General features: G+C 39.1%; 1 protein-coding gene across 2 annotated transcripts in view; it reads left to right on the top strand.

Moving 5' to 3' along the window:
* The window catches only part of PDZD8 (PDZ domain containing 8), a 79483-nt gene that overhangs the window by 11847 nt on the left and 43992 nt on the right, over positions 1 to 23644 (top strand). Inside the window, exon 2 of one of the 2 annotated variants that reach the window (XM_025274099.3) lies at positions 15819 to 15944. The exons of the other annotated variant lie outside the window; for it this stretch is intronic. Coding sequence (XP_025129884.2) covers positions 15819 to 15944 — 126 coding nt within the window. The remainder of the gene's footprint in view (positions 1 to 15818; positions 15945 to 23644) is intronic. 2 annotated transcript variants of the gene reach the window in all.

The following is a 23644-nucleotide window of genomic DNA, read 5'->3' as shown; positions in this document are numbered from 1 at the left end:
ATATTTGGGAAGGTTATTAGTTCTCAATATTTAAGTTTGGATTTTAATCAGGACTAGAATTGCAGACTCTTAACATGGGAAGAATTTAAGTAAATGTTTGTAGCATAATATGATAGCTTTTGTTTACTCATTCTGGAATGGTAGATAGCACAGATTTAGTTCAGGTATTTTGAAACTCGTGAAGTATGAGGAGACAAATCATGGCAACCTTAGTCTGCAGTAAAGCCCATGAATATAGTTTATCTAATTGAAAGGCCATTTTAGGGATCAATTGCTTACCTTTATTTTAAGCATCATGAAAGTTTAGAGTGTCAATGTAATTGGTCACAGGCCATGGTAAGAGACCTTCACGTTGTAGGTTGTGATGAACATAAAAAGATGGATTTATTAGACGTGGTCAAGAGAATTGCTTTGGTTTCCTGAGCAACTCATCTCGATTGATACTTTATCTCTCTCATGCATAGGATATCAGTTAACACTGACTCACCTTTGAGTCACCAGCTATTGAGTTCTTTAGTGAGGGACTTGCAGCCTCTGTTATCACTCTTGTCAGCCTATATATAAACCACTTCAGAAAATTCTGTAACATTTTAGACCTTGATTAGTCTGTTCAGAATTAGGAGTTTGGATAAAAGTGAACCTCTCATATTAGGTAGAGGGTGTATGGATGAATGAGCAGGAGGGAAAGTTTTTTTGTAATATTATTTGTTATCCTTGTTTTTATTAGTTTCATTACCACTCAGAAGTACTTTTTTCTCCCCAGGAGTACAGAAATTAAAATCATTTTCCCAAGTATGAACTTTATCCACCTAGTGTGCCCCAAGGAATTCCATAAATAGAACAATTCTGTGTGGGTTTCCTGGGTTTCCTTAAGAAACCCATGCAGTGTCATAATATATTCAATTTAATATAAGCCTTTGTTTAAAAAGCTTAATGACACAGAAGTATAAAGGTGATGCCTAAGGTAGGGAAGCATACTGGCTATTCTCAACTTGTTTCTTTGCACTTGCAAGTTTATATCCACACAAAGGACACAGTTTTTAAAAGGTCAGCTAGTAGAGTGACTGAAACCATGGTCATGTGAAATCTTAAGTCCAAGGAAGACAAACACCTACAATCTTGAACATCATCCATGGTGAATGCTAAGTCCCGAGATGGGAGATGGTTCCTTGTGGGAGGGAAGAAGTTTCTGTCTGACATGTCTCTAGGAGACCAGCCTTCAAATAAATAAATAGAAAGTTTGACAGGAAATATTTCTAGTGCATCTCCCTATGCCAAATGCTTTATGTGAACGTTCTCAAATAATCCTTAGAGTAACCCTATAAGATAGGTTCTAATTATTATACTACGTTTACGGATGGAGAGACTGAGGCTCTCAAAGTTGAAATAGCTTGCCCAGGTCTCAAAGCTAATAAGTGTTCGACCTGAAATTCAAAACTAAGTCTTAACTAAAATCTGTGTCCTTACCACTGCTTTAAACTACCATGTAAAAAAGAAACTGAGAAGTGAAGGACGCTACGTGCTTTACATTATTTCTTGTAGTCCTTGTAACAGCACTGTGATAGTTGTTATTACTGTCCTCCTTCTGATATGAGGAAACTGAGGCTTAAAGGCAAGAGTTGACTCAGGGTCATGTCACTGCAAAGTGGCAGAACAGGACCCCAAGCCCAGCTGTCTGGCTCCAGAGTCTGCTCTTAACCACTCCTCGGGACTACCTGCTACAGATGTTTCCTCTCTTCAGACAACTCCCTGTTTAGCTGGGAGCAGTGGGAGGTGTGGGAGAACCACAGACAGACAGACATGTAAACGGGGTGATTAGTGACATAACAGAAATGTGTGTCAAGTGCTTTTAGAGTACAGTTGAGGAAGCTGTGACCAGACGGTGGGGGTGGGGAGGGGGCTGCTGGTTAGAGAGGAGGTGACTTTGAAGGAGAACTTGAATAGTGTAAATTAGGAACTTACCATCTGGGGCCAGTTACAAGATCAGAGTGATTAGCAGGCAGACAAGTCTCTCAGGAGAAATAATATGGCTGTGCTAACCTTGCTGAGTGGAGGAGCCTGGTGTATGAGTTGTCTTTTTAGTGTAATATCAGATGAATTGTCTACATAAAATAGAAGATTTGAAATTTAGGTCCATAGTTTCCCAATGTAGAAAATAAAGAGTGTTTCGAACTACTTGTACTTTGTTTTCTTTCTCATTATGTACGGTTTTGTATGTGTACCGTACTTTGCATAATAATGGGCACCATACAAGTTATGACTAATAGAGGTTTGTGATGATATTTAAATGCACCAGGAGAACTCTTTCTTTAAATGACTACTGAGGTGCCTCTGAAGAACAATGAATGGAGACACATTTTGAAACGATCACCACTGATTTATCTAGTTTATATATTTGGTCTAGGAGATTTGGGAGCACAATTATGTTTGCTAGTTCTTAATGTGAGAAAGTCAAGACTGTCAGAATAAAAGGCAAAAACCACACAGAACTCCCAGTGGCCTGCTCATATCTGCTTGTTCTACTGCTCATTAGGCAGGAGGTAGTGCTGTTTATGTTCCTGAGCCTGAGATAAGACTAGTCTCTGAGAGCCTGACTGTGATTGGTCTCTCCATTCTTGAACACAGTAAACCTTTGTTGAAGGGATGAGATGACATTTAAGCTGATTGTTGAAGGATGGTGTGGCTTTAGACCTAGGGAGATGGGATGGAAGTTTAGTGTGGGTAGAAGAAATAGCAAAGGAACAGAATCAGGACACTGTGTACTATCTTCAGGGACATGAAGAAAGCCAGTTTGATGAGACTCAAGCACAGAGAAGGGAGAAAACTAGCATTTGTATACCTGTTACCTGCTGAGAACTCTCTGAGGTGCTTGACATGTGTGAACTCTCTAATTAGTCCTGTGAAGTTGCTTTTTAAAGAAAATAAAGGACAAAGCCTCTTCTTTTTGGTTCAGAAAATAGTCTTTTTTTAAGAGGAAACATAATTTTAGAAGTCACAAAATTCTGAGTAATCATTGATAACCTGAACCAATCTAGTGGGGAACGCAGAAGAATAGTAGAAGAGACAGTTTAGCCGTATGAAATTGGGGGAGCAGAGGTGGAACTGGTTGGTTGTGAGGAGGAGGTACAAGTTAACTTCAGATTTATAAAAGTTCATGAAATCAATGATGCCAGTAAGAGAAAACAGGAAAGGAGGAGCAAGTTCAAAGCAAAGATATTCCATTTACTTTTAAGCATAAATATATGGAATTCATAGATGCAGTGAGAGCAAATGATGTTGCTAAGGAAAGTATAGAAAAGAAAGGAAAGAAAAAGAGAGAATTCAAGTTGTTTTAGTATATAGAATAAACTTCTAATTCTCCATTATGGGAAATTTCAAGCTTACTCAAAAGTTAAAAGAAATAGTTTGATAAACCCCATTATCTGTAGCCAGACAGTCATGAACTTGTAGTCACTTTTGATCATCTGTATCTTCCCATGCTCCCCTCCTTTGATTATTTTGAAACAAATATCTAGGAACTGGGACTATAATCTGTGTTTGTATGACTCTAAATCATGTTTACACAACACCTTGCCTCCTTGACAAGGCCTCATCCAACCTCTACATGAATATTTTGAGAAATAGAAGGCAAGCAATGTCTCGAGACAGTTATGCCTTTTTTATTGTTATTATTATCTCTTAATTGGTAAAAAGTTTTCCCTTTCATTGAGTTGAAAACTCTTAGCTGATTTATTATTATGGCAAGGATGCAAGAACCCTTGGTGAAGTCCAAAGTAGATTTAGGCCTGAGAATATTTTTATATTGGGTTTGTAGTAAAGCCTCTTCTCTAAAGATCACAGTGTTTGCAAACAGTTTTACTGCTGCCATGTGATGGAGATGTCACCAGCTGGCATTCAGGGTGCTTATAGAACAGTCTTGAAACATCTTAGAGCAAAAACATATTTTAGATGTTAAAAAAGATTCTCTCAGATCCACATATGAGAAGAAGGCTTGGCATTTCTTGTAAGTGTAAAATTTTAAATATGTATTTTTAAAATGTTATCAGAGTAACATATTTTTAAATTAAACATGGTTTTTCTTTTAAACTTTTACTGCAGTATAACTCACTGCTTAAAAAGCATACTAACTGTAAAAGTTCAGTTTAGTGAATTTTTACAAAATGAACAAAACAGCATTCAGAACAAGGAATAGAATATTACCAGCAATCAGGAAGTCCCTCATGTGCTACCTTCCCTGCTCTTCTTAGGAGTAACTACTGTCCTGCCGCCTACCACCATTGCATTTTGGTGGGGGGGGGGGGGCCTGTTTTTTAACTTGTATAAATTGAGCCATAGTGTTTACACTCATTGTTTTTCTGATTCTTTGACTCAACAGTACATTTGTGAGATTGTTTCCATGTTATTGTGTATATAGTTTGTTCATTATATTTGCTGTGGGGTCTTCCACATGTACCTCGATTTATCCCTTCTACTGTTGATAGACAGTTGGATATTGCTGTTATGAGTATTCTTATACATGTTTCTGGTGAACATTTATGCACATTTCTGTTGGGTATCTAGGATTGTTGAGCCATAGGTAAGCGCCTATCCTGATCTAGTAGATATAGCCACACAGTTTTGCAGTAGTTATAATAGCATACTTGCAGTTTCACATCCTTTTCAGCATTTGATATCGTCTGTCTTTTCATTTGGAGAACCTGTCTGCCAGTGTAGGAGACTTAAAAGACAACGGGTTTGATTCCTGGGTCGGGAAGATCCCCCGGAGTGGGGCCTGGCAAACCACTCTAGTATTCTTGCCTGGAAAATTCCATGGACAGAGGAGCCTGGCGGGCTACAGTCCATAGCGTTGCAAAGAGTTGGACAGGACTGAAGCGACTTACATGCATGCACGCATGTCTTTTTATTTGAGTTAATGTACATAATTTTAAAATCAAACATAATAGAAGGACTGATAATTAAAACCAATGATTACTTCCCTAAACCCTCTACTTTCCTCCCGTAAGTCACAGTCTTCAGTACCATTTGTATGTACTATTTCTGTTTTTAGCAACTTTTAATTTAAGAGGCAGTGATAAATAGCATAGATTTTGAAGCCACACTGCTTAGATTCTCTTCTTGGCTTTACCACTTACTAATTGTGTAACCTTGAGCAAGTTTTTAACCTCTCTGTGTCTAGTTTCTTCATCTACAAAATGGGGATTAATTATAGTATCTGTCTTACAAAATTGCGAGAATTAATAAATGACTTATGTAGTAAGTACTCAGTAAACGTTAGCTGTGACAGTAAATGTTAGCTAATTAATTATGACATTGCCTATATTGTTCAACAAAGTCATACAGTCAGGTGTCTTGCTTCAACATCTTTAAATATTTTCTATTGATTGACTTCCTTCTAAGATAGATGAAGATTTAGCTAAATGATACCTTCTCACCTTCCTTTTGGAGAAGGAAATGGCAACCCACCCCAGTATTCTTCCCTGGAGAATCCCGTGGACAGAGGAGCCTGGTGGGCTGCTGTCCATGGGGTCACACAGAGTCAGACACAACTGAAGCGACTTAGCAGCAGCAGCAGCATTCATTGGAGAAGGAAATGGCAACCCACTCCAGTATTCTTGCCTGGAGAATCCCAGGGACAGGGAAGCCTAGTGGGCTGCCCTGTATGGGGTCGCACAGAGGCGGACCCTACTGAAGCGACTTAGCAGCAGCAGCACGTTCCTTTCTGTCTTTTCCCAATCCAGTTATGTCACTGTTTTCAGTTCATTCACTGAACTGCATCCTTCTTTATATATAATAACAATTATGTTCTATTCAGACTTAAATCTTCCTTGATTGATATATATATACCTTACTGTTAGGTTTGTACAATTTTTTTTTATTGCAGAACTGCCAAATATGCTGGTTTATGCTTCCTTTTCTATACTACAATTTAAAAATCTTTGAGCTTTTCAAATTAGTTCCTAGAGTCAAGTTTGAATTCTTTTTTATCCTCTTACCAAATTGTCTTAACCAAATCTTCAAGATTTAATTGAAAAATGAATCTCTTCCTTATTTCTTCTTTCATTCCCTATTTTCTGGAGATTTCCTTCTTGGAGTTTTCATCACCTTCCCCAAACTGGACTTGTCCCTTGGTTTGCCACAGTCCTGTCATCTGGGTTTAGGGCATCATTGCCTTCTTGACTTGAATCCCGTTTCCTGGATTACTTTCTTCTTTCTTGCTTTAGACCCTCATTTTGTTGGCATGTATTTCATGTAACTTTTTAATAAAGGATCAGCAAGGCTCTTTGTTCTCTCTGAACCTGTTGTGTGAAATGGGAAAATGATCTGCAGCTGTGCCTCACCCTGTTGTTGCTGAGTGAGACTCAAGCACAGTAGTACATGTGAAACCATGCCCATCCTTGTCAGATAACTGCAGACCAGGTTTAGAGCATGTGTTCCAGCAGAAATCAGGGTGGTCATCAAGTCAGCCTCAGGAACTGTAGACCCGGCTCTGGAGTTATGTTTGAGTTCTTTTATGGACAAATTGTATCCCCAAAATGTTAAAGCCCTAACCTTCAGTGTAACTATTTGAGATAATAGGGCCTTTAAGGAGGTAATTAATGTTAAAGAGTTCATAAAGATGGAGTTCTAATCCTAGTAAGACTGGTTTCTTGCAAGAAAAGGAAGAGATACCAGAAGTGTGTGTGCAGAGAGGGTGTGTGCAGGATACAGCAGGAAGGCCATGAGAGGATACAGCAAGAAGGTGGCTGTCTGTAAGCCAGGAGAGAGGTTTTACCAGAAACCAGCTCTCCTGGCATCTTGATCTTTGACTTCCACTGTGAGAAAACAAGCTTCTGTTTTTTATGCCACCCAGTCTATGGTATTCTGTTGTGGCGGTGCTGGGAAACTAATACAGGTTCCAGTTTGGGCTCCAGGGTATAGTGTTTGTGAGCCATCTAGGGCTGTTTCCTTATGTACAGTGTGCTGATGCCTGGTTTGGGGGAGTTACGTGAGCAAATAAGTGCTTTATACAGTCAGTACCTGGTATGGTAGCCATTCAGTAACTCTTTCTCATAAGCCTTAAAACAACCTGTAAGTTACTTTATTTTATGTTAGTTAGGAAAGGATAGATTTATTATTTTGTCAGGCAAAGAGGGACACACTGGGCTTCTGCCTCGAAAAACGGTGTGTCTCCTATAAGTTATTTTAATGGGAAGTGTCATTTATGGTTTTGTTTCTTTAATCAGATAATTCTAACCAAACATTTACATATCAAAACAATGACAAGAGCAATTATCTCTGGGTAACTGGGTTAGATTTTTAAAAGTAGCTTTATTGAGATATAATTCATACTCCAAATTCAGCTACTTAAACCTGCAATTCAGTGGTGTGTCACTACTGTCATTTTAGACCATTTCTTATCACCTCAAAAACAAAACCCCATACCCTCAACCATCATCCTCCTTACCCACCTACCACCCTAAACCCTAAGCAACCACTAACTACTTTCTGTCGATGTCTTTATTCTGGATTTTCATATGAATGAAATCATGTAATTTGTGGCTTTGGGGCTTACTAGCTACCTCTATTTTGGAGAAGGAAATGGCAACCCACTCCAATATTCTTGCCTAGAGAATCCCGTGGACAGAGGAGCCTGGTGGTTTGCTGTCCATAGGGTCTCCCAGAGTCGGACATAACTGAAGCGACTTAGCATGCATGCACGCATTGGAGAAGGAAATGGCAACCCACTCCAGTATTCTTGCCTGGAGAGTCCCAGGGACGGAGGAGCCTAGGGGGCTGCCGTCTATGGGGTTGCACAGAGTCGGACACGACTGAAGGCAACTTAGCAGCAGCAGCTACCTCTATTTGAATATTTTTTCTGCTTTTCTCTCTCTCTCCCCTCCCCTCCCACTGGCACTCCCATTATGTCTATGTTGGTATACTTAATGATATCATTTCTCTAAGGCTCAGTTTGTTTTTCTTCATCCGCCCCCCCCAGGCCACCCCCACCCCCCATTTTTTGGCTTGCCAACCTCTATTGCTCTGTCTTCCGGTTCACTACTTTTTTTTCTTCTACAAGTTCATAGCTACTGTTCAGAGCCCTTTTGTTGAACTTCAAAATTTCTCTGTACTTTAAATTTTATTGTATTTTTCAAGTCCAGAATTCACACTTTTTTTTAAAATACATATTTTTAAAAATATATCAGTGTATCCATTGATATTAAAGATTTCGTATGACATTGTCATAATACCTCCTTTTACTTCTTTAATCATGCTTTAAACATTTTTTTCGCGAGCATGTTTTTAAGAGCTATTTTAAAGTCTTTTTCTGTTAAGTCCAACACCTGGTCGTTTTAACTGGCAGGTTGTAGTTTGTGTTGCCTGCTTTCTTTCTGCTTTACAGATCATGCTTTCCTGTTGCTTTATATGCCTCATATTTTTTGTTGGAAACCAAATATTTTAGATAAAATACTGTAGTAACTGGATACTGTCCCCCTCTCCCAGGGTTTAGTGTGTGTTTGTTTAATGATTGTTTTAGTGATTTGCTTGGATTATTTTAGTGGCATGTTAAGTCTCTGACATATCTTTTGTTTTCAACAATGCCCTGGAATGTTCCCTGACTCTAGCTGTTGGATGTTAGATGGAAATGAGATGAGGGGGTGACAGAAGCCTTGCGGGGTGGCAGAAGCCTGAGGTCCTCTTGGGTTGCCTCTCTTGGCAGAGAACCACTGTGTCATGAACCAGGGCAAGGACAGTCAAGATGGCAGAATCCTTAGTGTGCTATGCCCAAGATAGAGTCTGCATTTCTCAAGTGGGGACCGGGTCAATGAAAGGAGCTCCCAATTTCTTGAGCATTCTTGCCCTGAACTTAACCTTATCATAGGTAGTCGAGGGCCATATGAGAAACACTGATGACCTGTTCTTTCCTCTGACAGGGAATTGGAGTTGGGGTGGTGGTGATGGCAAGGCATCCTGTGTTCTTGGCTACAGCAGTCCAGAGTGAAATATCTTTCTTGCTGAGCCTATTGGTGGGAGCAGTCTTGACTTCAGCACCACAGATTGTCACCTTTCTTACCACGTTTCTATAGGTTTTCTTGATTATAAGTTTATTTACTTGCTGTTTGCCCTTGGAACCATTTCCAGAGACCTTAATATTTGTTTTAATAATTTCCCCAGTTTTACTGGGAGCAGATCAATGGAGTGTCTCATGCTGTTATAAAAGTCCATCTTCCCATATTGGTTTTTAAAGTTTTCTACAAGAGGAAATACAGATAGCTTGTAAAAGGTTTGTCTTCTGGGAACTTGAGTGAGAAAACTGACAGTTTTAAGTTGGTAGTTAACAAGAGATAAAGGCTAATGAAAGGATTTTGTGATAGGGTGGGAAGACAGAGTTCAGTTCAGTCGCTCAACCGTATCCGACTCTTTGCAACCCCATGGACTGCAGCACACCAGGCCTCCCTGTCCATCACCAACTCCCGGAACTTACTCAAACTCATGTCCATAGAGTCTGTGATGCCATCCAACCATCTCATCCTCTGTTGTCCTTTTCTCCTCCTGCCTTCAATCTTTCCCAGCATCAGGAGCTTTTCTAGTGAGTCAGTTGGCATCAGGTGGCCAAAGTATTGGAGTTTCAGCTTCAGCATCAGTCCTTCCAATGAATATTCAGGACTGATTTCCTTTAGAATGGACTAGTTGGATCTCCTTGCAGTCCAAGGGACTCTCAAGAGTCTTCTCCAACACCACAGTTCAAAAGCATCAATTCTTCGGCACTCAGTTTTCTTTATAGTCCAACTCTCACATCCATACATGACTACTGGAAAAACCATAGCCGTGACTAGATGGAGCTTTGTTGACAAAGTAATGTCTCTGCTTTTGAATATGCTGTCTAGGTTGGTCATAACTTTCCTTCCAAGGAGAAAGCGTCTTTTAATTTCATGGCTGCAGTCACCATCTGCAGTGATTTTGGAGCCCCAAAAAATAAAGTCAGCCACTGTTTCCCCATCTATTTCCCATGAAGTGATGGGACCGGATGCCATGATATTAGTTTTCTGAATGTTGAGTTTTAAGCCAGCATTTTCACTCTCCTCTTCCACTTTCATCAAGAGGCTCTTTAGTTCCTCTTCACTTTCTGCCATAAGTGTGGTGTCACCTGCATATCTGAGGTTATTGATATTTCTCCCGGCAATCTTGATTCCAGCTTGTGCTTCTTCCAGCCCAGCGTTTCTCATGACGTACTCTGCATATAAGTTAAATAAGCAGGGTGACAATATACAGCCTTGACGTACTCCTTTTCCTATTTGGAACCAGTCTGTTGTTCCATGTCCAGTTCTAACTGTTGATTCTTGACCTGCTTCCAGATTTCTCAGGAGGCAGGTCAGGCGATCTGGTATTTTCTGCAGTTTGTTGTGATCCACACAGTCAAAGACTTTGGCATAGTCAATAAAACAGAGGTAGATGTTTTTCTGGAACTCTCTCGCTTTTTCCATGATCCAGCGGATGTTGGCAATTTGATCTCTGGTTCCTCTGCTTTTTCTAAATCCAGCTTGAACATCTGGAAGTTCACGTACTGTTGAAGTCTGCTTGGAGAATTTTGAGCATTACTTTACTAGTGTGTGAGATGAGTGCAGTTGTGCAGTAGTTTGAGCATTCTTTGGCATTGCCTTTCTTTGGGATTGGAATGAAAACTAATCTTTTCCAGTCCTGTGGCCACTGCTGAGTTTTCCAAATTTTTGGGCATATTGAGTGCGGCACTTTCACAGCATCATCTTTTAGGATTTGAAATAGCTCAACTGGAATTCCATCACCTCCACTAGCTTTGTTTGTAGGGATGCTTCCTAAGGCCCACTTGACTTCACATTCCAGGATGTCTGGCTCTAGGTGAGTGATCACACCATTGTGATTATCTGGGTCATGAAGATCTTTTTTTATAGTTCTTCTGTGTATTGTTGCCACCTCTTCTTAATTAATATCTTCTGCTTCTGTTAGGTCCATACCATTTCTGTTCTTTATTGTGCCTGTCTTTGCATGAAATGTTCCCTTGGGAAGACAAAAGGAAGTTATAGAAGTAGCCTGCTTCATTGTTTGGATTCCTTTATGAACTTGAGCTACTAAAGACTTGGACTAAAAGTTTTGAAAACCAAGTGTTCTTTGAGAGTGTGTGGGTTCTGTTTATTAACTTGCTGAACAAGTGGCTTTTTGTTTTGTTTTGTTGAAGTATAATTTGCAGTGTTGTGTTAATTACTGCTATACAGCAAAGTGACTCAGTTATACACATATATATAAATACATTCTTTTTCATATTCTTTTCCATTATGGTTTATCACAGAATGTTGAATATAGTTCCCTGTGCTATACAGTAGGACCTTGTTGTTTATCCACTCTGTATATTAAAACTTACATGTGTTAACCCCAACCTCCAACTTTATCCCTCTCCCAAATCCCTCCTCCCCCTTGGCAACCACCAGTCTGTTCTCTATGTCCGTGATTCTGTTCCTCTTTCATGGATAGGTTCATTTGTGTCATATTTTAGATTCTGCAGGGACTTCCAGGTGGTTCAGTGGTTAATGCAGGGGTCCCTGGTTCAAGCCCTGGTTGGGAAACTAAGATCCCACATGCCACGTGACTTGGCCTTAAAAAAAGGAACAGTGGAAACAGTGTCAGACTTTATTTTTGTGGGCTCCAAAATCACTACAGATGGTGACTGCAGCCATGAAATTAAAAGACGCTTACTCCTTGGAAGGAAAGTTATGACCAACCTAGACAGCATATTCAAAAGCAGAGACGTTACTTTGTCAACAAAGGTCCATCTAGTCAAGGCTATGGTTTTTCCTGTGGCCATTTATGGATGTGAGAGTTGGACTATAAAGAAAGCTGAGTGCTGAAGAATTGATGCTTTTGAACTGTGGTGTTGGAGAAGACTCTTGAGAGTCCCTTGGACTGCAAGGAGATCCAGCCAGTCCATTCTAAAGGAGATCAGTCCTGGCTGTTCATTGGAAGGACTCATGTTGAAGCTGAAACTCCAATACTTTGGCCACCTGATGCGAAGAGCTGACTCATTTGAAAAGACCCTGATGCTGGGAAAGATTGAGGGCGGAAGGAGAAGGGGACGACAGAGGATGAGATGGTTGGATTGCATCACCGACTCAATGAACATGGGTTTGGGTGGACTCCAGGAGTTGGTGATGGACAGGGAGGCCTGGCCTGCTGCAGTTCATGGGGTCCCAAAGAGTCAGACACGATTGAGCAACTGAACTGAACTGATAAGTTATATTACATGGTATCTGTCTTTCTCTTTCTGACTTACTTCACTTAGTACAATAATCTTTAGTTGCATCTGTTGACCCGTGCTGCTACAAATGGCATTATTTTGTTCTTTTTTATGGCTGAATAATATTTCATTGTATGTGTGTAGCACATCTTCTTTATTCATTCATCTGTCTATGGACATGTAGAGGTTGTTTCCATGTCTTAGCTGTTGTGAATAGTGCTACTGTGAACATAGGGGTGTATGTATTTTTTTGAATTATAGTTTTGTCTGGATATATGCCCAGGAGTATGATTCCTGGATCATATGGTAATTCTATTTTTAGTTTTCTGAGGAACCTCTCTATTGTTTTCTAGAGTGACTATGACTACACCAACTTATATTACCACCAACCAGGTAGGAGGGTTCCCTTTTCTCCATATCCTCCCCAGCATTTGTCGTTTGTAGACTCTTTAATAATGGCCATTCTGACCAGTTTGAGGTAGTACCTCATTGTAATAATTTTGATTTGCATTTCTTTGATAATTAGTGATGTTGAGCATCTTTTCATGTGCTTACTGGCTGTCTGTATTTATTCTTTGGAGAAATGTCTTTTTAGATCTTCTGCCCATTTTTATTTTGGGCTATTTTCTTGTTCAGTTGTATGAATTGTTGGTATATTTCAGAAATTAAGCCCATGTCAGTTGCATCATTTGCAAATATTTTCTTCCAATCTGTAGGTCATCTTTTTGTTTTGTTTATTTATTTATTTTTTTGCAGTACAAAAGCTTATAAGTTTGATTAGGTTCTATTTGTTTATATTTATTTCTATTGCCTTAGGAGGTTGACCTATGAAAATACTGGTATGATTTATGTCAGAGAATGTTTTGCCTGTGTTCTCTTCTAGGAGTTTTATGGTGTCATGTCTTAACGTCTTTAAGCCATTTTGATTCTGTTTTTGTGAGTGATGAGAGGGTGTTGAACAAGTAGCTTTATCCCACTGTTTAGTGTGCTGTTTCTAAATGGAATACATTTTTTAATTTTAGTTTATTTTTGTGCAGAAATCCTTTCAGCAGCACCCCTAGAAGTATTAATAAACCGAAATTAGATTTTACTGCTTGTAACATTAAAGTCACACACCTGTGAGAAATTTTTTAATTGAATTTTAGCTTTATATTTGACAAGAAAAGGTAATTCATGCAGCAGCTGTGATTTAGCACCTGGATTATTCAAAGTTGCTAGTGTATATAGTGCTTTTTGCGATTTTTTTGTTTTTAATAGAGTGACTGTAACATGTTCTTCAGGAGTCATAAGGCTTATTAAAAACATTCAGCTACCACATCATCTGTCATTTCTATGATAGATGTAGTTTCTAACTTTTTTCCTCTCAGAAATTTGGTGCCAGTCTGTCTGAATCAAAGAAGTTCAGTGGAAATTAAGAAACTAAAGGCGTCTTTCTGTTTTCCATCCGTTCCAGGAGCAGCAGAAGAGCGCTGAGCGTTGTCTGTCTGCTCACCTTCCCTAAGAGGTGTTTTTCTTTACTCATGTTTCAGCGGGCAACCGTAAAATAGTATTTCTCTCCCTCTAACAGTCTTTTTCAGTATAAACTGTTGAGGGCCATTCGTATTTTCTTAATGTTTGTTTCATTTTTAGTGTTGGATTTTTATAAACCAGATCAATACATGCTTCAGTCCTGATGGTCTGTGTCAGGGGTTAGATAATTGTGAGACCAGAGTACATCTGAGATTTCAAGGCATAAATGCCCAGCAATTTTTAAATAACTATAAGATAAAGAAGAATGAAAGCAGTGTGTATGGTCTACCATGATACAGGAACTAAAGCTGATTGTTTAGGGTTTGAGTAGGCTTTGAGGACGGAGAAGGCAGTGGCACCCCACTCCAGCACTCTTGCCTGGCAAATCCCATGGACGGAGGAGCCTGGTGGGCTGCAGTCCATGGGGTCGCTAAGAGTCGGACACGACTGAGCAACTTCACTTTCACTTTTCACTTTCATGCATTGGAGAAGGAAATGGCAACCCACTCCAGTGTTCTTGCCTGGAGAATCCCAGGGGCGGGGGAGCCTGGTAGGCTGCCGTCTATGGGATCACACAGAGTCGGACACGACTGAAGCGACATAGCAGTAGCAGCAGCAGCAGGCTTTGAGGAATAGGGAAACCTTCACTTTGTACAAAAGGCTTGAAAGCAGGAATACACATGGCATCTTCTGGGTTCATGAGGTGACTAGTCTTCTAGATTGGAAAGTTTCTATTAAGGAAAAATGCTATTGGAAAGATTGGTTTTGGTAGACCTTGAACATGAAACCAAGAACTTTTGATATCTTTTATATTGTATGGTTAGTGAGACGGCATAAAGCTTTTGAGCAGGCAAATGTCGTATCTAGTGACAGCTGCTGCTGCTACTGCTAAGTCGCTTCAGTCGTGTCTGACTCTGGGCGACCCCATAGACGGCAGCCCACCAGGCTCCCCCGTCCCTGGGATTCTCCAGGCAAGAACACTGGAGTGGGTTGCCATTTCCTTCTCCAATGCATGAAAGTAAAGAGTGAAAGTGTAGTCGCTCAGTCTTGTCCGACTCCTAGCGACCCCGTGGACTGCAGCCTACCAGGCTCCTCCGTCCATGGGATTTTCCAGGCAAGAGCACTGGAGTGGGCTGCCATTGCCTTCTCCACTAGTGACAGCAAGGAGAGTTAGTCAAAAACTATAGACCCTCAGGTCCAATTTTCTCTTATTTTTTGTCCTTTGCTTAAATGGAGAAGTACGAAGTATGTGTCAAAGTAAAGATTTTTAAAGCTGAAGTTTGTAACTCACAACAAGCATCTCCATAAAAACCTAGAGTATTAACAATGAACACGTAAAGACCTGAATAATTCATAGGTAACTGAAGTGTTTATGTGTATAAACACTACATAACAGAAGCATTATGTAGTTTGAGCTTTGATGAAGTCAGAATAGCTTGAATTCTGGTTATGCCACTCACCATGTAATGTTGAACAAATTCTTTAACCTTTCTAACCCTCACTTCATCTGGAAAGGGAAGCTAGTAATATTGCCCATTCAGGATTGTAAGCATGAATAAGATACAAAGCATGTAAAGCTCTTAGCACACTGCCTGGCAAATAGTAAACATGTCTGATAAATACCTTTGCTGCTGTTAATTGTTGTTGTGTTATTATTTATCAGTATCTAGTACTAATCACTATCCAGTTATATTGTTTCCATGGAACAGTGCATTCTGAATTTTGATATTGTTACTGTAGGAACACTTCCCATCTGGTCCAGAAAGAATCTCTCTCCTCCCAACTCAAGTTTCAGAGCCCACTGGTTGGCCTTAGATTTTCTTTAACTTTCTTCCTGGAGTCCTGCCTGGTCAGTGAGGGCATGCCAGAAAAACCAGGAAGTTCTGACTGCCGCAGAGAAAGCAGCATTTGCAGCCAGTTATGAGGGACAGGGGTAAACTGGTTTTATAATTTAGGTATTAGGTGTTTTGTTTTGTGTTGTTTTCCTACAGGTAGGTTTTGTTACAGTGCTTTAAAGTGTGGTGTTTATTATTCAGAAATTTAGACTTATCTTTACTTTTGTCAGGTATAAGCCTTTTTTCCCGTTCCAAACCTTGCAAGGATTTGAAGACGACGACGAAGAGCTTATCCATATACAACAATGGGCACTTACTGAAGGCCGCCTTAAAGTTACATTGCTAGAATGTAGCAGGTATGTTCTTTGTTATTACTACCTTAGAGGAAAGAAGGTATACCAAAAACGTACTTGAGCAGTATTTGTGCTTGTTCCCCTCTGTGTTGATTTATATTATATTATCTGTAAATTCTTTAGTGGTAAATTTCATAAGAGTAGTCCTTTCCAACTTATAAAAAATATAAACTATATTTTAGAAAGCATGCCAATGGGGGGAATCATTTATCCTGCAGTAATTTCCAGACTTCTTAGATACAGAATGCTCTGTTGGCATATTTCTTACTACCTGTTAGAAAGCTGTTCATAGCATAACAGTTTTGAAAATTGTTTTTGATAATTAAAAATACCCTGGAAAGTTGCAAAACCAGACTTGTAAACCCTTGTGATTCTTAAATTTTAAGCTGGAAGTGAATCTCAGAAATAATCTGGCCCAGCCTCTTTATTTTTCCATCCCTATAGTCTAAGCTGTGTTTATACTTCGCTTGAACTACTTACTACATTAGCCTCCTCCCTTATCTCCTAACACTGGTTACCAATATGACAACCAGAATAAGCTTTTCAAAATGCATATCTGATTGTCTCTTTCTTACTTAAAGTTCGTTTAATGGCTTCCCCATTCCTCTTAGGCTATAGACCCAAATCATTACCATGACGTGCGTGTCCCTCTTTACCTCTCTAGTTTCTTTTTGTACTCAGCCCCTCACTCACAGTGCTTCAGCCAAATAGACCTTCCTAAGAGAAGAGGATGGCAGATTTTTTCTCTAAAGTGCCAGATAAGTAAATAGTCTTGGCTTTGGCATTCACATGGTTTCTTTTGCAACTACTCAACTCTGCCTTGTAGTAAGAAAGCAGTCATAGATAAGACAGTAGGTAAATGAATGGGCATGACTTGACTGTGTAACCATAAAGCTGTATTATATGAATTTTATAATTTTTGTGTGTCATAAAGTTTTTTTTTTTTTTAACCATTTAAAAATGTGGAAACCATTGGTAGCCCACAGGCCATAGAAAAATGAACAGTGGACTGGATTTGGTCCATGGACCACATAGTTCGCCATTCCCAGCCTTAGATATTTAAACATACCAAGCTCTTGTGTCTATTGCTTGTGGCTTTTAACCACTAGCTATTGTTATCTCCTTTGCTCACCGTTCTCTTGCTATATCTGAGATACTGCTCACCTAAAGCCTTGGGTCAGTCTTGGACCCAAGACTTCATGAAGGCATCAAGAGAGTATAGTGAGGCATTATTTAGGTCATGTTGAATTGATATCAATGATAGAAAGAAAAACATGACAATTTGTGAAGTATATGTATCCTACTTTATTTTAATAAGGACCTGTATAACGAATCTCTGAAAGAATGTACAAGAAACCAATAAAGATTTTTATGGGGAAAAGGTGAAGGAAACTGGGTTAATGATAATGGACAGGGGTGAAGGTGGGATCCAAACTCTTCACTGTAAACTTTTTTTGTATTGTTTGATTTTTGTGACTGTATCACCTTGTCAGAAAATAAAAATAAAGACCAGTATTTCTGGAGAGTTGAAGGACAAAGCATGGACAGTGGTTCCATGTTCTTATGTTAGTCCTTGTAGGCTTGGGTTATATAGTGCCAGCACCTTTTCCCGGGTGACAGCTTAATCTTGGAAACAAGCACGCTGTCTCAATAGTTTTTAGTCACTATGGTTAGAAACCTGACCATGTAAAGTTACTTAGTGTTGTGGTGCTATGTATTATTCACATAGTTTAAGGAGTACTTAAAATCGTTAGTGGAGGAGAGAATAAATTATTATTTTCAACTCATCCTTGCTTCTTTTTTGTCTTAGTGTTGAGAAGTCGAAACATTCGTCTCATTTTTATTAAAATCTTTTTTACATTATTTTCTTCTAAACATTTTTGTTAGTATAAAAATAGAACTCTCAATTCATATAGCTTCCAAGTTTCTAGAATTCACACTAAAGGAAATGTACTATTATAATCTCAGTATTTTATGTTTTCCCCCTACTGAATATAAATTCATCTTGTGTGGTTTATTGTAATCTCTAAAACAGAAAGTGACACTCTAGAAAAAACAGAAGAACAAATAATAATGCCCCCCTTTTTGGAGGAAGAACAAAATAATGTTTATTTCCATTTTGGAAGCTTAAGGCTTAAGAGCTCTTAAGATATTTTTACCATGACTGCTTCACTTAGTGATGTGAAAAGTTGTTGTTCAGTTGCTACGTAGCATCCGACTCTTTGTGACCTCATGGATTGTAGCATGCCAGGCTCCTCTGTCCTCAACTACCTCTTGGAATTTGCTCAGATTCAGGTCCATTGAGTCGGTAGTGCTATCTAACCATCTCATCTTTTGCCACCCACTTCGCCTTTTGGCTTCAATCTTTCCCAGCTTTAGGGTTTTTTCCAATGAGTCAGCTCTTTACATCAGATGGCCAAAGTATTAGAGCTTCAACTTCAGCATCAGTCCTTCCAGTGAGTATTCAGGGTTGATTTCCTTTAGGATTGACTGGTTTGATCTCCTTGCTGTCCAAGGACTCTCAAGAGTCTTCTCCAACACCACAGTTCAAAAGCATCAGTTCTTTGGCATGCAGCCTTCTTTATGGTCCAACTCTCACATCCATACATGACTACTGGGAAAACCATAGTTTTGACTACGTGGACCTTTGTCGGCAAAGTGATACCTTTGCTTTTTAATATGCTGTCTAGGTTTGTCATAACTTTCCTTCCAAAGAGCAAGCGTCTTTTAACTTCATGGCTGCAGTCACCATCAGCAGTGATTTTGTAGCCCAGAAAATAAAATCTGTCACTACTACTCTTCCCCTTCTACTTGCCATGACATGATGGGACCTGATGCCTTGATTTTAGTTTTTTTGAATGTTGTTTCAAGACAGCTTTTTCACTCTCCTCTTTCACCCTCATGAAGAGTCTCTTTAGTTCCTCCTTACTTTCTGCCATTAGAGTAGTATCATCTGCATATCTGAGGTTGTTGACATTTCTCCTGGCAGTCTTGATTCCAGCCTGTGATTTGTCCAGCCCAGTATTTCACATGATGTACTTTGCACAGAAGTTGACAATATACAGCCTTGTTGTACTTCTTTTCCCGTTTTGAACCATTGAGTTCCATGTCTGGTTGTAACTGTTACTTCTTGACCTGCCTACAGGTTTCTTAGGAAACAGGTTAAGATGGTCTGGTACTCCCATCTCTTAAATAATTTTCCACAGTTTGTTGTGATCGATACAATCAGAGGCTTTAGCACAGTCAATGAAGCAAAAGTAGATGTTTTTCTGGAACTCCCTTGCTTTCTCCATGATCCAGTGTATGTTGGCAATTTAATCTCTAGTTCCTCTGCCTCTTTGAAACCCAGCTTCATAGGAAAATATTTGAAACAAATAGAAGAACGTTTTAGAATGATCAAATTTTTGAAAGAGCATAAACCAATTAAGATTAGAACATATCTGTAGACCACTTGTATGTATATAAAATTGTTCTAAATTAGCCTGCTATCATGATTCAAAGTTTCTTGGGTTTTTAACGTTTAGGCATGCGTATTCACATTTCTCCTCCTTGAGACCTATTTAAACATGTGCAGGTTGTTACAGTGTCATAGGGATCACTTAGCATTGTTATGTTCGTGCATGCTTAGTCTCTTCAGTTGTGTCAACCCATCTCTTAAGTTGTGTCAACCCATGGACTGCAGCCTGCCAGGCTCCTCTGTCCATGGGCTTCTCTAGGCAAAAACACTAGAGTGGGTTGCCATTTCCTCCTACAGAGGATCTTCCCAATCCAGGGGTCAAACCTGCGTCTGCTGCATCTCCTGCATTGGCAGGCAGATTCTTTACCACTGAGCCACCTGGGAAGCCCAGTGTTGTTATAGTTTTAACTTAATATGTTTTTTAAATTTTTATCTTTTGGTTGCACTGGGTCTTTATTGCTGCACACGGGCTTTCTCTAGCTGCTCTGAGAGGGGCTACTCTTTGTGGCAGTGCGTGGGCTTCTGATTGTGGTGGCTTTTGCTGTGGAACACAGGCTCTGGGCACGTGGGCTTCAGTAGTTGCGTCACACAGGCTCAGTAGTTGTGGCTTATGGGCTCTAGAGCACAGACGCAGAAGTTGTGGCACATGGGCTTCCACAGCATGTGGAATCCTCCTGGACCAGGGATCAAACCCATGTTCCCTGCATTGGCAGGTAGATTCTTATCCACTCTGCCACCAGGGAAGTCACTTAGCTTAATATTCTTTTAAATGTTTGTTTCTTAAGCATTTTTGAACTTGACCTTGAATCAAGTAAAATATAACTTTAATAATGTTTTCCCGAAATCCAGGAAAGGATCATACTCATCACCCACAGACAGTGATGGCTTTCTGCAAGGATTTCTTTATTTTTTTAAACTTTATTTTGAAATAATAAAATGGTTCTCTGTGAGGATTTTTTTCTTTCTTAACTTTATTTTGAATTTCAGACTGCCAGAAGTCTGTGTGAAGATTTACCAAACTTAGCTGTTGTAATTTAAGAGAAAATTTTGCCAAAGAGGAAACAAGTTAGAAGTATTCATAGAAAACTGTTTACTGAAAATACTGGAGTTGTACAGCTTTATGCTTCAGAAGGCAACGCGGAGTAGAAATAATCCTGACTTTTGAGTTAGCAAGTGCTATGTTCACATCCTGGTGATACGGTTTTACTGTTTGTTACATGTTCTTGGGCAAGTTACACATCTGTAAAAATGGTCAAGTATGCTGCTTTGCTGGTAACTGTGATCAGAGATAGGTAAATAAACTATGGTGCCTGCTGCTGCTGCTAAGTCGCTTCAGTTGTGTCCTACTCTGTGCGACCCCATAGACGGCAGCCCACTAGGCTCCCCTGTCCCTGGGATTCTCCAGGCAAAAATACTGGCGTGGGTTGCCATTTCCCTCTCCAGTGCCTGCATGCATGCATGCTAAGTCGCTTCAGTTGTGTCCGACTCTGTGTGACCCTATGGACAGCAGCCCACCAGGCTCCTCTGTCCACAGGATTCTCTAGGTAAGAATACTGGAGTGGGTTTCCATTACTACACACTAAGGCTTCAGTAGATGTAACTTCTTTTGTTATGCCTTGATGTAATCATTCTCATTTATCAAGAAAAAAGTAAATCTTTTTAGAAAAGTGGGTTTTTTGGACATTTAGCTGTGAGAACTGGAATTTGAATATATTAATTTGAAAGGATCTTGCACTGTGAAGGGAAGTTGTTTTCTAATTATATGAAATACAGTTTTGAATTTCCCAAATAAAGCTTGGGAATGCAAACATAGTTGTGTTTGTAAAAATTGGTTCTTACACCTTGCTTTTATCAAATGTTTTAGAAAGCAAACACAGTCATTCTGAAGTTGCCTTTTTTTTTTGCATTGACTAAAGTTAGTTTTTTAATCACAGAAGAACTCAACTGCTGTGTTTGTAGTACTGCTATTAGAAGACGAAATTATTTCACATTAGTGTTGCAGTCACTAAGATTATTAAGATTATTTTTAAATTTATAGTTCAGCTTCTAAGAGGATTTTGGATACTTTGCAAAAGAAAATAATATTCCCATGTGCAGTTAAATAGAAGATAAATTAGATGAAAAACAACCTTGTAGAAGAGAGGTCAGTTTTTTGGAGAAGGAAACTTGATAGGTTTCTTAGTTTTTAATCTCTGGATAAACCGTGCCTGCTTTTCAGGGAAGAGAGTTCTAGAAGGGATTTGCCCCTACATCTTTGTATAAAAGACATTAAACAGTGTAGTGGGCCTCTTCTCATCTCATCTCATCTCTCTTTTGTTTTCCTGGTTTTAGCAACCAGTTATATTTTTAAGAAACGAGCTAATAGTGAAAACAAAGCCTGTAAAGTTTTGTCGTGTGAGAGTTCTGTACTCTAAAGCAGTATATTTAAGATAGTCTGTCCTTATTATAGATAAAAGTTCTAAATAAGGTCAGTTCCTCACTGAGTCATTACTTAGAGTGTTGTAAAGCTTCTGTTTTCTCAGCACCTTTTAGAGTGTTGTTTTGTTTTACTGGGTTCCAAAAATACATCATTTAAAATTTTTTTTAAATGTTAACACAAATACAGAAAAACAATAGCCCTTGGCATTCTACTTTTATTACCAAGAGTTCTCCCTTATCCCATAATTATCTGTTATCAGCATGCACTCATGGGTTCCTATTTTTTTCAATGGTTATAATTCTTTACCATGCTTAATTATTTTGGTGCCTAAATTTTCTCAGATGTAGCTTCTTGGAGCCTCTTCAAACTGGTTCCTATATGCTTGTGACATGACCTTGTCTTTTTTTCTTTGCTTTTCTTTTTCTTGCTGCTGCTTCTTGAAAACTGGACATTGGAAATAATGAGTTGTGGAAACTTGGATTCTGTTATATTCTGGGATGATTGATGTTATGTTCTAGAGGGCAGTTGGCTTTCCTTTCCTCAAGTTGCAAACTTTGTCTCCTTACCCTTCCCGCCTTTCCATCTTCCCAGCAGCAGCATGTTTCCGTTCTCTGCTTTGTCTCCCACTGCTGCCGTGTTAGACTGGTGTCCTGGAGTCTCCTCCTGTATATAGCAGTCAGCCAAGGATTTGAGCAGAGATGGAACTTAGCCTCTCAGTGGTTTCTTTGCCCCTGGGGATCACCCCATAATTTCTAGCTGCTCTGTCGGCTTTGCACTCCATCCTCTGATAGTTAAAACCCATAAAGCTTCAACTTTCTGCTGCATGAACTATACCACCATTTTCCTGCAGCTCTATCCCTGAGCTATGTAAACCCCAAGCTAGTAATTTGTACTCCTTGAAAATTTTTGAAATTCGACTGTCCTCTGGCTTCTCTCTGCTTTGGGAAGGTTTTCATTGCCTTTAAATGTGTTTTTACGATTCTTTTTATCCACTTTTTATAACTGCAGTCTGTTGGAGAGTTTGTGTGACCACTTTACCACTATCACCTGAAGTACTGTTCACCTGGTTTTGTTGTAGATGTTGTTGACAGGTTGTGCCTTGGTTTTCCTGATTGTTCTCTCTGCTTTTATGGGAGGATTTTGGGAGACTCAAAACTATGCTGTCACTACCACCATCCTTCTAGAACCAGAAATACATATTTTTACTTAAATTTTTATAAGGCAAAGGGAAGGGTTTAATTGTGTGATTAAACGATTTTGAAATAAAATCAGCTGGTCTTGTTTCTTTTATTAGAGGCAGCTTTGACATAAAAATTTGGCAGAAGGAATTAATACTTTTAAGTAGCGTTATATCCATATTATATAGTGAAGTACTTGGTTCTTCCATGGAGAAGGCTGTTAACATGGAGTTTTGAAATTCATTTCAAATTCATGAGCTATTTTAAAAGTTAAAACCCAAGATATAATTCTAGCTTACATTTGTTTGTAATCTTCTATTTATTTTAGGATTGAGTTTGAGTACATTCACTTGTTTATTTTTGACTCAAGTAGTAGCTTAAAAAAAAAATTATCTGTGGTAAATAATGCTAAATATTAACTTTCCCTTCTGAGTAGTTGGTAAATAGATGTACCTTATAGTCTGCATTTACTTTACTATTTGACAGTTTTGTCTTTTTTCAAAACAGAAAATATCTAGCTAAATTTTAATATATTTGGGTGCATGATTCCACAGATACCTTTCTTGTTAATAGCATTTACTTATTATCTGCAATATATATACATATATATATAGTAGGCACTTTGCATTCATTATTTCAGTCCTCAGAA

This window comes from Bubalus bubalis, chromosome 23 (genome assembly GCF_019923935.1).
Source record: "Bubalus bubalis isolate 160015118507 breed Murrah chromosome 23, NDDB_SH_1, whole genome shotgun sequence".
Classification (NCBI taxonomy): Eukaryota; Metazoa; Chordata; class Mammalia; order Artiodactyla; family Bovidae; genus Bubalus; species Bubalus bubalis.
Note: the sequence above shows the minus strand (reverse complement) of the source record. Positions and strands in the feature narration are given on the sequence as shown.